Genomic DNA, 16,767 nt, shown 5'->3' with positions numbered 1-16,767 from the left:
TAGTGTAAGTTAACCCGTTGACTGCCACGCCTTTGTTCTCCCATGCACGGGCCGCGCTGTTCGGTCTCATGGTTTACAGCCGCGGGGTCGGAGAGTCGCCAAGCCCAAAATTTGCCGCAAGGCAAGCCTGTTTCAGGCAATGCACCTTAGTCCCCCCCTTGTCAGCACGGACTTGTCAGCAATGGCAAGTCCCACTTGGTCATGGATCCTTCAGACGTGGCGCGTAGAGTAGTAGAGTGCAACCTACGGGTTGTATGGCGTGGCAGCCAACGGGTTAGCTTAAGTGTATGTATGTATGTATGTATGTATGTGATTGTAAAATGTGGTGGAATTGTGGGTGGAGGTGGGACAATATAACACAATTCTTTTTATAAATTTTTTGTTCATTGTCTTTTGATTGATACCAAGTCTTGTTTAGGAATTGTTCCAATATATTTTTCTCAACTTCAAATTCTTTCATTTATACAAAATTCATCCACTTGCCTTTTACTTATAAGACTTACCCAAATCAACAGTTACAACTTCCTTTCGTAACCTACCCTTGTAACATCGTCAAAACACAAGAACATGTCCGTATGCAGATCGACTAAGGCAATAGTCACCTCCAAAATATGAAACAGACATGTCACAGCGCAGGATACTGAAGAATCATCACCACTCTGACTCGTCACCACGCTGCCATCGTGGTGTAGTACTCCGCTGCCATCGTGGTGTAGTACTCCGCTGCCATCGTGGTGTAGTACTCCGCTGCCATCGTGGTGTAGTACTCCGCTGCCATCGTGGTGTAAGCTGGAGAAACGTAGGTTGTAGTGCAATACTTGGGCGCTTCAGTGGTGTGACAAGTTAGGTCCTCGGTGTAGTAGCTGGGAACAGAATAATACATGGGAGCATTATTATAGTTAGCTGGAACATCGTAGGTTCAAGTTTAATACTCAGGAGCTTTTGTGGCGTAGTACTGGAGACCTTCGTATAGTAAGTAGGTGTTGACGTTGTTAATTAGTAAGCGGCGTGGTGAAGGTAGTGAAGCTCGAGGAAGAAAAATACTTCGGAGCATCTGCGTAGTAACATTGGGGCAGCATAAGTTGTGGTGTAATACTCTGGAGCCTTGGTGGTGTAGTATTTGGGGGCCCCAGTGTAGTAACCGGTTGCTACGGATTATTCACGCCCGCCATACCCAGGAGAAATCAGCACACCAGTGGTCGATCCATCCATCAACGATATAACGCCCAACAGCAGCACGACGCCATAGTTTACTTGACAATTAATAAATTTTATCATTAATAATCAATTATGGAACCGGTATATTAACAAATAGAAAAAAGTAGAGTTGATTCAAAACTCTTAGAAAATTTTTTACCTTTATTTAAAACTTGTAATGCGAAGAAGGATGAAGTTGATCAAATACTGCACGGTAGTTCCTGTTGCTGTAACGGAGATGCTCACTCGGCTGCTGAATTCTTTCACCTTTCCTCTACTTTCATACGAAAAGTATATTTATTGGAATGCCATATTAAAACTCCACACAACAGAATGTTTACCATGATATGTAGTGGTGTAGTACTCCAGTGCCTTGGTGGTGTAGTGTTGGGGAGCCTCGTTGTAATAATCTGGAGCAGGGTATGTTGCAGTGTAGTACTCCGGTGCCTTGGTGGTGTAGAAATTAGTGCCCTCGGTATAGCACTCAGGCGCTTTGGGGTAGAGTCTCGGGGCAACATAATTTGTGGTGTAATACTGAGCCTTGGCACTGCAGTTACTGTTGCCGTGTCGGAGATGACCACTCGACGGTTTTCTTTCGCCTTTTCTCTTTTTTAATGATCAGAGTAAAAAATTTAGATAAAAGCAATTGGAATATTTAAAACTCTAAGTAACAGAATATTTAACCATTGTATGTAGTTGTGCAGTACTCCGGTGTCTTGGTGGTGTAGTACTTCGGAGCATCGGTGTAGTAATCGACCCTTTGGTATTGTAGCTCGGGGAAGAATAATACTGTGGGGATTCGGTGTAGTAGCTCAGGGCAGCATAAGTAGTAGGATAATAATCTGGAGCCTTGGTGCAGTACTTGGGGGCCTCGGCATATCTTGTGTAGTAAGGTGGCGGCGTTTCGATTTGTTAGCCGCCATACCCAGGAGACATCGGTACACCAGTGGCCGACCCAGCCATCAACGATGCAACACACAACTGCAGCACGACGCCATAGTTTGCTAGACAAATAATTATTTGAACATTATAACAAATGATAAGTACAACATTACAACATGTTAACAAATAATAAGTCGATTCACAACTCTATGTAAAATTTTTACCCATGATTTGACTAGCAATTCGACGAAGAATGCAGTTGGTGACAAATGGTGCACTGCAGTTGCTGTTACCGTGCCGGAGATGTTCACTCGACTGATTTCTTTCGCCTAATCCTTGCCATTATGTACGACTAAAAAATAAATAATTTAACAAATAATATGCAACATTATCTGGCATGTTAACAAAGAGAAAACAAAATAGAAATTGATACATAACTCCATACAACAACAGAAAATTTACCCATGATTGAGAACTGATAGTACGATGAAGAATGCAGCTGACGGCAAAAAGTACACTACAGCTGTTCCCTTGTCGAAGATACTCGCTCGACTGATCCCTGTCAACTTTTCTCTCGCCTTTTATACTTTTTCTCACCCCTCCTCTTAAGCCTTGCGGTTATTTTACCTTCTTGATAATGATGCAAAACGTCCCGTTCTCACCCAACCTCTACACCACTGCATGAAACGTTTTTTTTTTTATCTCCATGACCTTCGATTGAAATGCAAACTGGCCTTTCCTTCTTTAGGTAGACGTTGCTGGGGATGGGTCTACAAAAAAAAACAATATCAAAATGATTACCAAATAGCTTACCCTTGCGGCTATTGTACCTGCTTTGATAATGATGAAACACGTGTCATTCTCACCCAACCTCTTCACCACCGCATGCCAGTTTTACGTAATGTTTCTCGTGACCTTCAAGCGAGAAAGACATCCTGTCTGGACAAACTGGCCGACCTTTCTGCAGGTTGACTTCCATGCAAGAATCACAACGAAGATATGCAAAAATTTTAACGAATCAAGAAATCCTCACATATGTTGACTGCAAGGTTACCTCGAATATGAGCTTGGATTCCCTACAGTCCAGAGCTATTATTGTAAACTGATATCAAGACGTCGCATAAGGAAAGTAACGGCAACCAGCGCCAACTCCATTGACCCCAAAAACCCCCTTCAGTGGGTCCCTCAGGGTGTTGAAGAATTCGGTGAACGTTGAGTGTACGACATCTTCCAAGTTCGTTTCATTTTTCACTAGTTCGTCCAAAAATTTTGTTTTACCGAAGAGCTCAAAAAGGTGGAGGGATATGGCGAAAGCGCGGGGACGGGGGACATGGCGGTCCCCCCATCCTTGAAGAGCGAATTTGAACAAATTGTAGACAACGAATCTTTTCTGATAGCAGTCACACTTCTTCGATATACGTAGACAAGTGAAGATTGCCTGAGTCGCCCAGTGCGTTCGCCTCTGCCGAAGCAATCCTTCCAATTCTTGAACAGTTTGGAATTCAAGTTTTTTCCTCATAGCAAGTTTTAGGTTTTCAGATTGAAGAAAGGTAGACTTCGGAATGGCATTGCCTTCTCGCAGATTCGTGGCTTTATACCAGCAGCTCCAGCCGTATCTTCGAGCTTTAGCGTTCCCATAAAAAACACACGCAGCGCCGACCAGCTCCAGTACTTCAATGAGCTGCTCTGTATCAGCGTCCTGTGGTAGAGTCATACAATCTGGATTTTTTGTTTTCTCTTCTTTTTTCATGAGGTCGATGTCTGCGTACTTCTTCTTGAGGATATGAAAGATCTGGTCTGAAATAGTGGTGTCAGATAGGGCAGGAATGAATACTAATCTCCACTGTTCACTCAACGGGAAGTTGCCAGTAACTTGTTCGACAAAATACTTCAAGTAAGCCACATTCTGGTTTTCAATTTCAAGCAGAAGAGAATCAACATCATTCTTCCTTTTCTTAGGGGGATTACCATGTTCGTGACATTCAGGTGTCACATCTTCATCAGCTTTCCTTTTAGAACCCATGTTCTTCCGTGCTTTGGGTTGGTCAGACCCTCTGTAGTCAGTACTGTTCTGAGAAATTTAATTAGTACACGTATAATGAAGAATTTCATGCGATAAATACCTGCTAATTTGATGGAAAAATAAAACAAATGCCAGCTAGATTCAATTGGAAGCAGTCTTCAAATACAGTGGGAAATGTACTTGATTCTCCTAAAAAATTTTACAAAAACCAAGTTATTTTTTATACCAAATTAGGAAAGAAAAAAGGTTTACCTTGTTGATGTTAGAAGAAACAAATATTCAGTAGGAACAAATCCCAGTTATGTGGAAGATAAATTGGAAGCAGTCTTCAAAATGGTGGGAGATGAACTTGATTCTTCTACCAATTTTAGCAAAACTAGGTAAGTAATTGTACTAAATAATTAGGAAATAGAGGCTTACCGTGTTGAAGTAAGAAGAAAACAATTCTTAAGTAGAAAAAGTTAAAATTTTACGAAATTTCAACTAAGATTCTTGAGCTCTGATTGACGATGTCTGCCTGGCACAAGTACGAGAAACTTTCTAACGGTTTTTTCCTCGTGCAGCTCTAATGCTGTTGCAAATTTGCAATACAGCTGAAGTCCCCCTGGTGGCTGAATTTGAATTTTAAATTTTAACCGTTGCCAAATTATTTATTATTTAGCAATTATGAGTTGTTTACTTGTTTGCTTGTTTCACTTTTATTTCAGAGCTATCGGAGTTTAAGGAAAAATTAAGACATTTTAACTTATTTAAAAATCACTGATAGGGTGGTAGCAAACACGAAAAAAAAGATAGATGGATTCGATTCGAGCTTTGAAAATCACCGACCTGCAAAAGATTTGGAAAATGATTCTGAAAACTGAACACAAGGATAGGGATCGACTGAATTTTAAGAAATTAATTTAGAACTTTAATATGTTAAAATCCAGAAACAATGTGTTTCTTTATTTATGTCTTATGTCAGATACGTATGTCAAGACTGTCAGGACTCAGGAGACTAAGGGTTCTTTAACCGTTTTGAATGAAATGGTTTTAAACTAATTGTCTGCTGCGCTTCTATGGTTATAGAGATTCAACCAAATTTTTAAATCATTAAAATATTTTTTTTTTTTATGTTAAAATTGATATTTGGTCTCTTTCATTGTAGGCATGTGGTCTAAATCAGCTGCACGGTGAAGTAATCAGCAACATTTGCAACGTCATGCAAGAAACGCTCTCCACGTCACACTTAAATTTAAAGATTCATTAAATAAAAATTAATTTCATCAACAATGACACTAAAAAATGCACGTAAAAAAAACTATTCCGCTCTCGCCATAATACTGCAGTTATTTAAAGTTTTCCTTCGTTATCAAAAACACCACAAAAAGTAGTTTATTTACAGCACACAATAAATAGCATATTTTTTTCTTCAAATAAATATGATGGATAGAATTATAACATGTCGAAACAATTTGACGTTTTCATTCAGTGCTATTTTCGTTCGCGTCACTGTTGTGCTGAGAGGTAGCGATATGTTGAGTCACGGACGAAGATGCAACCACAGGTGACGAACGAACAGCTTGCTGCCACTGACTGGCCAAGTTAGACATTTGCATACGACATTCGCGCACTTCATTACGCGAAAACCGGTGGGTGAAAATCGGGAACAAATACTGCAAGTCGAAGCGGATGAATCCACTTAAAGCTTGCTGCTGCTGGATCAAGGTGACGTCCATTTCCTCTTCAGTCATCTCAGACAGTACGTCTGACTCGAGAGGCTGATCCAGCTTGAGAGTTTTGCTAAGTGTGGCATTGACTGGGGCACCGCTTTTCCTTACTCTGTTGCGTGTTGGACTTTTGCCTATTTGGGAATAAAATCCATTAAGACAGAAATGAGCATAAGATCAAATCAATTCGTTAAATACTTTTGAGGCATTTGAGGAGCGGCATGGTAGATCCGCCGAGCACCAATATCGTGAAGAGAACAATGATAAGCGTAGTGGTGACTATGACACGTCTCGTCTCCATTTCAAATTCAAGGTGAAGAGACAATGCGTAAGCGATGGCACCCCGCAGACCACTGAACCACATTATAAACATCTGCAAACCATAAAATTCAGTAAATGATTATCTACTAAAAGTTCAGTGTTGCATCACTCACCATTTTTTTCGTTATTTTGTGTTGACGGAAGCGATTTACGAGCGCGGAAAGAGGGAAAATGTTTACCAATCGTCCTGTTAAATAATTGAATTACTTTTAAAAAACATAATTCGTTTTTTTTTTTTTTATGACGCTCGTGTTTACCAAACAAACAAAGAACGATACTCCAAATGACTAGTGCAGGTTCGAGCCGATGAGGGAAACTGAAAATTCCGAGGCCCAAATATGCAAACACTGAGGTTTCTGTTAACAAAAAGAAAATGAATGTTTGATCCAATCTTCAAATAAGGATGGAAAATGTAGCTCACCGGCAATGAAGGCGATAGTTCGCATCGTTTGCTTCATTGTGATTTGCGTAATCGGCGACAAATTGTAGTGGGTGTAATGAGACATGACAATGCCACAAAAGAGGATGGCCATGATGCCCGAAAGGTGGATACCTTCTGCCAACGCGTACGGTAGGTAAGTGAAGACCATCATCATACTAAATTCTAAAGAAGGATTGCGTCGCAATTCGACATATTTCAACAAGTTCACCGCGGTTAAGGAAAATGACATCACACTGCCGTATAGAAGATTCATTATTAAACGGATGATTAAAAGGATATCAAAGCGCTAGCCAGGGCAAAGGCCACTCCGATGGCAGCCGAAGCGAAGAACATAAGGCAGAAGCGGCCGACACCGTGCAACACTAGCTGACCACCACTCATGCTATGCAACTCTGGAGAATCGACTTCAAGGATTGTCGTCGTCAGCACAATGGCCACAGCGTCATTTAGAATACTCTCTCCGAACACGAGCATATTCAACACCGGATCGACGTCCAGGGCTTGAAAGATGGCTAGTGTTGCAACAGGGTCCACTGCACTGATCAGCGAGCCAAATGCGAAGCTTTCGATAAAACTTAATTTGTAAGCAATGTCTGCCTGAAATTAAATCGAAATTTAATTGAATTTACTACTAATGATAACAATATTCGTCTATTATTATTACCAATCCTAAAAGATAAACTCCACTGCCCACTATCATAGCTGAGATAAGAGTTCCAAACACAGCAAATACTGTGATGGATCCAATGTTTTGGAAAAAGTTGCCCTGCAAAGGTAACGACACAAAAATAAGTCAATCTGCATTAAAGTTTTCCAGTAAAACCAAATGTACCTTGTGTAAATTGTAGCCTGATTCAAAGATGATGGGTGGCAGTAGAACAAGGAAAAATATTGTTGGAGAAAAAGCTGCTTCTTTGGCCCAGTCGGCAACATTCTGATACGACATCAGCTTCAGAAACAGCCCCACCAAAGCACCTGAATAAAAAAATATATACATATTGATTTCAATTCATTAAATTAAATAACACCAGTTGCATATACCAATAAAGATGACTGCAACACTTTCAGGCACATAGTGAAAGTGAAATTTGAGCATAACATGGATTAACAGGATGCAGATGCCAAGCAGGACAAGGACTAGGAAGATGGATAGCGAATTGTGATGCTCTTCTTCAGCTGCACCTTTGCCGGGCAGAGCAGGATCAAGTTCGTCATGAGATGGGTGATGATGACTAAAGAATCTGGAAAATGAACACACATTTGTCAATGAATTGATACGACATCCCCCAATAGAAGAAAACTAACGTGTCATTGTTGGCTACGGGAACGGCTGACACGTTTAATAAGTTTGACTTCTCATCTTTCAGTTTCTCCACTATTTGACGGGTAGTATTTGCATCTGTGCGGTGGTCTTCTCTCGTGATTTCCGCGGTCTCAATGACACAGATATTTTGTGTCAATAGCACAAGCAAGCACAGCGTGCGAACGAATCGCTGGTTCATCTTGCTGTGAATTGAATTTGAACACGTAAACGTAAAATCTACCTACTCTCTCAGTCACGATTTCATGTTTTCCTTCCTAGCAGACGACGTAAATTAAAAAATCTGCATGAAACGCCATCTAGCAGAGAAACGGTGCAAAAACTAAGCGTGAATTTTTTAGTTAAAGATGACGTCATAAATTTTATTCACAAGTACACAATATACAATAACGTCACGGGTTTTTTGAAAAAAAAAATCGACGGTAAAGATGCTTGGTGTTTTCATGTCTGTGTGTGGCGGGGGACATGGGGGGGGGGGAGCGAGAGAAGGTGACACTGGGATCGTGAATAAAAAACAAACAAACAATTGCCGATATTCCTTTCTTTCCTCACGAAAAATGGGGCACGGGATTTTTTGGGATACACAATCAAAATGGACGTAAAAAATACTTGTTTTCCTCTTTTCTTTTTTTTTTTGCCATCGCGGGGCTTCACGTATCTCTCTCTCTTTCATCCTCTACTTGAAATTGTCTGTTTGGGTTATTAGATAGAATTGCTGGAAAAAATTGACTGTACATCAAAAGTCCGAATTTCAAAAGATTTGTTTTCTACATTTCTTTTTTCAAGTTTGCCAAAATTAGCGATTCAAATGGAGATTCAACTCAAATTACAATTGGAGGTTTTTAGGGAGAAAAAATGGCCAAATTCAGTTAAACAATTAATATCAAATTAGTTTAGCTGCGTTTTAATTATTTTTAGACTTTTTTTTCTTCCTACAAGAATTTTAGTTTTGAGATTAAAAAATTGTTCTTTCTAGCTTTCTTGTGCAAGCGGATAACGACGACCGTTCGGATTGCGAAAGAGAGAGAGATTTGACACGATCCATCGCCCAATTTCAAACTTTTATGGTGGGAAAAGGATCATCAATACGACTTTTTTTTTGTAAACAACGTAAAATTTCAACCAACAGAAGAAAAATGAAACATTTCTTTTTCTTTCGCAACATAAGTCTCTGCTAGAACGAAAAAAATATTAAATCAAGTTTGTGTCCTCGAATGAAAAGATTAAGATTAACATATACATGTATGTTGTATATACATATATAAGTGACGAGCGGGAGGTTTTTTTCTGGGAAGGGAAAGGTCAAACGTCTCCGTTTTAAAAGAAGAATTCAAGAAGAAGAAAAAAAACAAATTTTGGCAGGTGAATGGCAAATGAGGCGAACACAAACAAATTAAAAAAGTTACAACCGCCTCACGTTCTTTTGCTTTTTTCTTCCCTATTCTTTTTAATGCTGTTGTTGTTTTGGGGGGGAGGAGGAGGTCGTCGTCGTGAGGAGATGACTTTGTCGTCGCACAGTCCGTCATGACATACACACACACACACACACGCGCGCACACAAATAATAATAATAATAATTAAGAACCGAAATTTGATTTTTCCTTTTTTTCTTTCCTTTTCCAAATGGAGCAGACGGATGAGAGAGGGGGGAGTGGAGGGGGGGGGGGGGCGGTAGGGTGTACGAACAAACACTGGCCTCGTTTGACACAAGATACTCACGATTTTTTTTTGCAACATTTTAGTTTTTTTTTCTTCTTTCTCTTACAATAAAAAAAAAAAACTTTTTTTAAAGTTTTTCTTCCTTTTTTTCAAATTTGTCAAAGTAAAAATTAAAAATATTTTTGAACATTTTTTGTCGAACCCAATCGCCCCCGCGAGCCTGGGTGGGAGCCGCACAAGGGATCAATGGAGGAAATGAAAGATGACATATTTGTTGTGGGGGGTAGGGGATATTTGTCTTAACTTGCCTCTGGTGTGGTTGCTGAACACATTCAACCTAAAAATACATGTATGAAATTTTTCTCTTCTTCAAGAAATGGGGGTGATTTCCAATTTTTTTTTCTGTCTTTTCTTCCATCAACTTCCTTCGCTATGGGGTAGGACAAGATGATGATGATGGAGGACTCCATTTTGTTCAATTTTCTTTCATTTTTTTTTAATCTTCTTCTTCTTCACGGAATCACACGGAGCGCAAAAACACGACACCGCGCAGACATATATTTTGTTCCTTTTTCTTCTACCCGCTTTTTCTCTTCTTCCCCCATTCCCCCCTATAGTTGCCCCCCAAAAATAAACAAATAAAATCCAATCCGGAATTATTTTTTTTTCTTCTTCTTCTTCGCGTCGAAGAAGAGCGAGAAAAAAAAAACAGCACTGCGCGCACACAACGACACGACACACTCTCTCTCAAACACAATGTTTCCTTTTTTTTCCACGAATTTTTTCTTTTCTTTCTTCTTTCAATTTTTGTGTGTGTTAAGTGTTTTCACGATTTTTCTCTCCCTCTCTTGCGGCTGCTCCCGTTTGTGCGTCACGATCAAATCCAAATTAAGAGACGTGGAGAGAGAGAGAGAGAGAGGAAGAGCGAAATGACAGAAGAACAACTTTTTGATCTTCTCATCCGCTTCTCTTTTTTCTTCCTTTCTCTGCGGATAGAGTGTGTGTGTGGATGGAGTTGAGGGATATATATAATATGTTACTATATAAAACGCCAATGACTCGATGGGAAGGTAAACGGGACAGGTGGAGGAGGAGAAAAAAAAGAGATGAGGAGGGATTGACGAAGAGGAAAAAATCACACCGAAGCGGGTGGTAACGTGCGTAAGGTGTGTGTCTGTGCTGGGTATAAGAGGAAAGGGGGACAGGTAAACGGGACAGGCTTTTTTTTCCTTTTTTTTTTGTTTTTTAAATCTTTTTGTTTAATGTGCGCGAGTGGCTAATTTCCTATTTTTGTCATTTTTTCTTCTTAGCTCGTCAATAATTGTTGGGGCTGTTTCTCAGAGGAGTTCATACTGGCGGAGGTGCATCCGTTGGATGATGTCTCGGCAGTCGTTAAAGACACGCCGGATATTCTCCGTGTCAACGGCGCAGGTGAAATGAGGGTAGCAATAATGCTTGCCGTCACCAGAGGCCGTTGAAATGCGGAGGAACTCGTCTCGAATGAAATACTTGGCTCTTACCACCTTGAATAAAATAGAAAAACCAATCATCAAAATTTCGTTCAATCAATTAATAGAATTTTTTAAAAAAAGTAGTAAAATGTAATCGGGGCAGTAAAGACCTCAGCGTCCTCTCCGGGTTCAGTAGCCGCATCCGGCGGAGTGACGTAACGAGAAAAGTCGGGAAAGTATTCATCCAGGCGAGATTTGCCAGCTCGAACTTTTTCTGCCAGCAGATCCTGTTTGCGGGGGAGAAAAGGGATACAAATTTGTCATTAATGAATGGCTGCTCATTCACGAATCTCTTTTGGCGAATCATTGCCAACCTGTTTGTTAAGAAAGAGAATGACAGATATCGTCCTGAGCCACCGGTTATTCCAAATGGATTTGAAAAGGTCAAGGGATTCGCGCAGTCGGTTTTGACTGGGATCTTCGCGCAGGACCATGTTGTACGACGAGCAGGCCGTCACGAAGATAATGGCCGTGACGTCATTGAAGCACTGGATCCATTTACGCCGCTCGTCCCGCTGACCGCCCACGTCAAACATACTGTAAGGGGTCGGTTCAAGGGAGTTGCGGGGGATACGCAAAAAAGAAAAAAACCACACGCACACACACACACAGCGGTTAGTACAAGAGCTTAAACAATCAATAAAGAAAGTCTTTTTTCTCTTTTTTTAGAAACAAGAAAATGGGGTCCATTACTGAAAGTTGACTTTGTCGACCTGGAACCTCGTCTCGAAAATACCGGAAGTCAGAACACGACAACGTAGAATGTCCTGTTCGGTAGGTGTGTAATCGGACCGCTTGACGATGTGCACTCGATCCAGAAAACTAATTGGAAAAAAGACAAATCATCAGTAGGGCGATTGGAATAATCATTTAGAAAACAAAAATGGCTCGTGTACTATTTGGCACAATCGATCAGCTGGTACTCGTTGGAGCGCTCGTAGCAGGCCTGGACGCCTCTATCTTGCCATAGAACCTCCGTATAGTCGTAGAATTCCTGTAGGAAAAAGAAAAATCAAACAATGAGAAACGAAATGTTGGGCATGACATTACTCGATGGGGGGGAGATTATTGATCTTTGGTAGCTGGGCAAAGACCAGTCGAAATAGTAGGATAAGGGGGGAAGGAGGAAAAAAAAGGAGAGGAGGCGGCGGGTGTAGGTCAACACTCTTACAGGTGGATAATCAAAATCCGGCTGCGAGGCAACGTCCTGAATGTAATCGACTCTAAACTGATTGGCAGGATTCTCCAATGAGACGGGCGGCGTCAGCGTGCTCATCGCTCCCGTTATTGTCTGTGAAAGTGGGGTGAAAAACAAACGGCCACAGAAACAAACAATGAACAATTCAATTCACCGACATTGATTTAATGTGAATAAATTTTCATACCAGGATGGCATCACGAATATTCTTTTTGATGTCTTCAATTTTCTGAATTTTCTCCCTGTGAAAAACAAAAATAAAATGCAACGTAAGTATTGATTAAAAAAGAAATGCCAATCATCACCGAGAGTACCCAAAACAAAAACATAAAAATAGACGCATTCATATTTGAATGAAATTTCTAATTTTTTCTCTCTCTCCTCTGTCCCGAGACGATTCCATCCTCCCCACGTGAGTGATTCCCCTGTCGCAACCGACAATAACGTCTTCATACTCTATTCTTCTGTCTCCCCCCCCCACCCTCCTGAAAGACACGCATAGACCACCACCATGTTAAACGCACGCAGACAACACGGGGTTGTTGTCTTGGGAGACTTGATCGGATGACGACGAAGGGCCAGAAATAGAATCAAGCGCGTTTCCATGGCAACCATCACTATACTACACACACACACACTAACCCCACCTTCTTGCCGAAGAACCCCCCTCCCGCTCCACCCACCCGACCGTCTTATTGATATATTCCCTTCTCCTCTTCTTCTTCTTCTTCCTCTTCTCCTTCTTATTCTTCTTCTTCCTTTCCCTCCTCTATCCTTCGCCTGCCTTCCCAGCAGCTCGCAAAAAGAGAGAGAAGGAAATCGTTACGACGAGAGGAAACGAAGGAGAGAAGAAGAAGAAGAAAAAAAACATAAAACATTGAATGATTGGAAACCCGGAAAAATGTTTGGGCTTGTGATTTGATGTTGACGCTGTGTCTAAAACAACCCCCCCAACGTAGTTGACACAAGCTAGGGTTCAACGCCATTTAATCAGAATCATTAAGGTATAGTACGTCTGTTAACGGTAGCGAATTATTCGGGATCCCTTTGATTAGGTATTTTTTTCAAGTGGACGAGTCTCCAAATCATCCGGTCAAAGTTGGGCAGCAGCTACAGGCCGCTCTATCTATCGGTTAAAGTTAGTAGCGAGAGAGAGAGAGAGGTAAAGGTGAAAAACATCAAACACCCCACCCAAAGGGGCCCCTGTGACGACGCCTGGTGTGTCCAGATGGCCGAGGAGTGGCAACAACGATCTCACCGTCCCATACTGCACTACGACTAAATATATATATATACATCTATATACGAGACGGGCATCAAGAGAGAGACACTCTACCGTCAACCCGACTCCTCATTTTGTTTGTTTGTTTGGTGACGACGTCGGTTGGATGGGCTGTGGTGGTGGCTGACACAAAAGATCTTTGCTCATTAATGCAATGATTGAGAGAGAGACACACACGAGCGAAAAGAGTGTGTAGAAGGAAAAGAACGACGAATAGACGTGGGATAGAGAGAAAGAGAGAAGGCCAAAGCGGGGATGGAGAAAGGATCGATGCGGTCACGTGATCACAGCCCAAGAGCGAGTAGAGAAAAGAGTTCACGTTATGAGCAGAGAGAGTATAGTAGGAGTGGCCATATGAACTATAAAAAGAACCGCTTCCAGACTCTCTCTCTCTCTCTCCTATAAGGTACAAAACGCTGGTGTGTGTACTGTACACACACACACACACGGAGAAGGAGAGAATCGGGAGAGAGAGAGAGAGAAAGAGAAGAAGAAGAGGAGGAGTAGGGGATGAAATGGGTGTGGGGGAGGAGATATCAGCTACCGATCGATGCGCGACACACGCACGCACGCAGACACACACCGGGGGAAGTAAGAAGACGAAAAAGAAGATGGAGAAGAAGAAGAAGAAGAAGAAAAAGTTCCTTTTTTTCTTCTTCTTCTTCTTTTGAGGCTTTCTCTCTACGAGGAATGGATGGCTCCTCCCACATCCCCTCCCTCAACTACTGCTGCTGGGCCCTCTGTGTGTTTGTCGATTTTTCGCACCCACTTGTGTCCGCGCCACTCTGCCATTCATCTCGCCGTTTGGCTCAAATCGAAAGCCAAGCGAATGAAATCGGGAGAAAATTTCAGGCAGATATCGAGTCGCCCGTAATTGTCAGACGAATCAAAATAAGGCCCTAAAAGATGATGATGATGATTCCGGCCAGTGGAAACAAAAACCTAGAAGAAGAAGAAAAATGAAGCGAGGCTTACTCTTCGCTGAATCCGTCAACATGGAGAATCCTCATTTGTTTGACTATGGTGCTTTTGCCCGACTCGCCGGCTCCTGAATAATACAATCATGACGAAATCATTGGTAAAGGTCGTGAGTGCATTAGGAGCAGCGAAAAACAAGTAAAAGAAAAAGGGTTGAAATGTACTACGAGGGAAAAAAACCAGGCTAGGAGAGAGCGAAATATACCGAGCAATAGGAGCCGATGTGTTGCCCTGTAGACTTGCTTGTCCTTTTGTATTTGCTGGTTGATCTTTTTGTTGGCCTCTTTACGCCGTTTGCTCTCCTCCGCATCCGATTTGGAGGAGCTGCGGCCGAAGCAGCCCATGACGATGGCCGTCGACCAGCTGCGGCGGCTCGGCGGATGCTGCTGATCCGTCGTTTCACCCGCCGCATAGGCGACGTAGCTCTGTTTTTCGACCGACTGCGGTTTCGGCCGGCCGCCTCCACTCTTTGACTGATGAACCTGTAGGGGAAGATAAGCAAAACACATGAATTGAGATACTCGAAAAACAAACGGTCTCAGCAGTCAAGCCAGCCAGACAGACAGATAGACAGACAGGGTCAACGGGCCAACTCAAAGGTGACTGTGAGGTCGTCCACAGAGTCACAAGTTGAGCTCGGTCTCTGAGGTCTGCTGTGCAGAATGCACCTGCCACGTTGGTGAGTGACAAATCGCTTGGGTTTCAGGGGCCAAGTCCTGGTGACATACCAAAGGATGAGAGTTGGTGAGTTCGTTGGGGCTGGGCCCAGCAGCCACTGGTTTGACACTGGCGGTGCCGGACTCTTTTGGCGATCCGGTCGACCGCCCGTTCGGCGCCTTGTTCCCTATTGTGGCTGAGACTTTAACTGGATGGATCTTTGTGGCTCCTGTTATCCGTTTTGATGGGGAGTGCCTGGGTGGCAACACACAACGATTCCTGATGGAGGCTGCTCTGCTCAACCGATCCACTGAACAAGTCCAAAAGAGATTCCAGACACAATGCCTATCGACAATAATCCATGTGCGTTTGTTCGTGAGAGCACCGAAATCGGCAGATGCGGAAAAAAGAAAAACAAGAAGATACGGGGGTTCGGCCCGACCCACTACAGTGATGCAGCCATCACTCACTCTCACTCACACACACACATCCACACACACACATACACACACGTAGATAACTTGGCGATTCCTTATGTTATCCCTCCAACGAGATAATCAGTCGGTGTGAAGACTTGAAATTCGTTTTCTCGGCTCTCTTCCACATACACCACCACACACACAAACAGCTTTAGCTCACTGTCAAAGAGCCTGTTTCTGCTGAAGCCGCCATGACTGTCTTGGATAAAACACCGAATGCTCAGTGGCTCTCTCTAGCGGAGGCCTACTATCTCATCTGCCCTGTACCTCCATCTTGTGCTCACACGCACCAATTGTGTAATCAATGCTCACGCTTATATTGTTTCACACATTTAATCATTCCGAAAGAAAAACATCCGCCCCCCTTCAATATGGTTCGATTTTTTAATGAAATTCAACGAAGGTTGCTGTTCTTTGGAACCCCGGGCGCGACTTGATTTTCTTGGCCCTACTCCAACGCCATCTAGCGGAGCGGTGGCCAATCTTCTCTACTCTGCTGGATGCCCAGCGAAACCAAGGCAGGTGCTGCTCTGCCTGAGCGTGAAAGATGGGGCAGACGAATGTATTGGACATTTTGACGGGCACTACAATCGCCGAGAGAGAGAAGAGAAGAAAGAGAAAAATCCGATTCCTCTTTCGTGTCATTTTCTCCTCCCGAAAAAAAGTCGAAAGATTTCAGCGACGCTGCCACACTGCGCCCTTTTTACAAGACGGAAAAGAAAAGAAGAAAAACGGCTGAGAGGCGGTGAAAGTTGGCCTCGAAAAATGCGCAAATTCCTTTCGTAACCTTCTTCCAGCAATCGGGCTCCACTCCTTTTGGCCTTTACCGGTGCGAAATCGCGTGAAACATATATATATTTGTAGTTGCCTCCATTAAACCTATACCATGAATATACAATCACGACTCGTTTGACGATATGTGGCCGACTTGACCAATTAAAGACAAGGATATAGGGTAAAGAAAAGCCTTTTAACTGTTTATTTATTATAATACATCCGCTTCGATTAATTAAAGAGCAAATTTAATTTTGAAAAAAAAAATATAAATAAAACTGAATTACCATTTTCAACCCCCCCGAAAAAAAAAGTTCATCTGCATCTTATGGAA

General features: G+C 42.3%; 3 protein-coding genes across 9 annotated transcripts; all 3 read right to left on the bottom strand.

Moving 5' to 3' along the window:
- Nucleotides 1–413: 413 nt before the first annotated feature.
- LOC124197605 lies at nt 414–4,676 on the bottom strand. Of its 6 annotated transcripts, none has more exons than XR_006876268.1 (12): nt 4,523–4,676; nt 4,355–4,460; nt 4,203–4,291; nt 3,134–4,150; nt 2,910–3,051; nt 2,542–2,849; nt 2,304–2,431; nt 1,882–2,201; nt 1,539–1,803; nt 1,358–1,474; nt 933–1,253; nt 414–863 (listed from the first exon to the last, which is right to left on the bottom strand). XR_006876268.1 is itself a non-coding variant. In XM_046593122.1 (4 exons), exon 4 carries the CDS (start codon nt 4,100–4,102, stop codon nt 3,188–3,190), a length of 915 nt encoding a protein of 304 aa, XP_046449078.1. In that variant the 5' UTR covers nt 4,103–4,150; nt 4,203–4,291; nt 4,355–4,460; nt 4,523–4,676; the 3' UTR covers nt 2,914–3,187. The 6 variants fall into 6 exon arrangements, 1 of the variants encoding a protein (XP_046449078.1); XR_006876269.1 differs by having other exon boundaries at nt 3,134–4,145; XR_006876270.1 differs by having other exon boundaries at nt 933–1,471; nt 2,304–2,849; nt 2,910–4,150.
- Nucleotides 4,677–5,446: 770 nt separating this feature from the next.
- On the bottom strand, nt 5,447–8,191 carry LOC124198288 (sodium/hydrogen exchanger 8-like). The gene is made up of 10 exons (XM_046594089.1): nt 7,880–8,191; nt 7,616–7,815; nt 7,407–7,549; nt 7,239–7,340; nt 6,854–7,171; nt 6,554–6,776; nt 6,390–6,488; nt 6,246–6,319; nt 6,010–6,184; nt 5,447–5,945 (listed from the first exon to the last, which is right to left on the bottom strand). Exons 1-10 carry the CDS (start codon nt 8,074–8,076, stop codon nt 5,566–5,568), a joined length of 1,911 nt encoding a protein of 636 aa, XP_046450045.1. The 5' UTR covers nt 8,077–8,191; the 3' UTR covers nt 5,447–5,565.
- Nucleotides 8,192–8,869: 678 nt separating this feature from the next.
- LOC124198291 (guanine nucleotide-binding protein G(s) subunit alpha) lies at nt 8,870–16,104 on the bottom strand. 2 transcript variants are annotated; one of them, XM_046594092.1, is made up of 10 exons: nt 15,252–16,104; nt 14,729–15,005; nt 14,521–14,593; nt 12,451–12,505; nt 12,237–12,356; nt 11,962–12,059; nt 11,759–11,887; nt 11,380–11,602; nt 11,176–11,292; nt 8,870–11,077 (listed from the first exon to the last, which is right to left on the bottom strand). In XM_046594092.1, exons 2-10 carry the CDS (start codon nt 14,865–14,867, stop codon nt 10,892–10,894), a joined length of 1,140 nt encoding a protein of 379 aa, XP_046450048.1. In that variant the 5' UTR covers nt 14,868–15,005; nt 15,252–16,104; the 3' UTR covers nt 8,870–10,891. The 2 variants fall into 2 exon arrangements, with proteins under 2 accessions (XP_046450048.1, XP_046450049.1); XM_046594093.1 differs by having other exon boundaries at nt 14,729–15,000; nt 15,250–15,656.
- Nucleotides 16,105–16,767: the final 663 nt, after the last annotated feature.

The sequence above is a fragment of the Daphnia pulex genome, chromosome 7 (assembly GCF_021134715.1).
Source record: "Daphnia pulex isolate KAP4 chromosome 7, ASM2113471v1".
NCBI lineage: Eukaryota > Metazoa > Arthropoda > Branchiopoda > Diplostraca > Daphniidae > Daphnia > Daphnia pulex.
The sequence above is the reverse complement of the archived record's forward strand: the minus strand, read 5'-3'. Positions and strand labels throughout refer to the sequence as shown.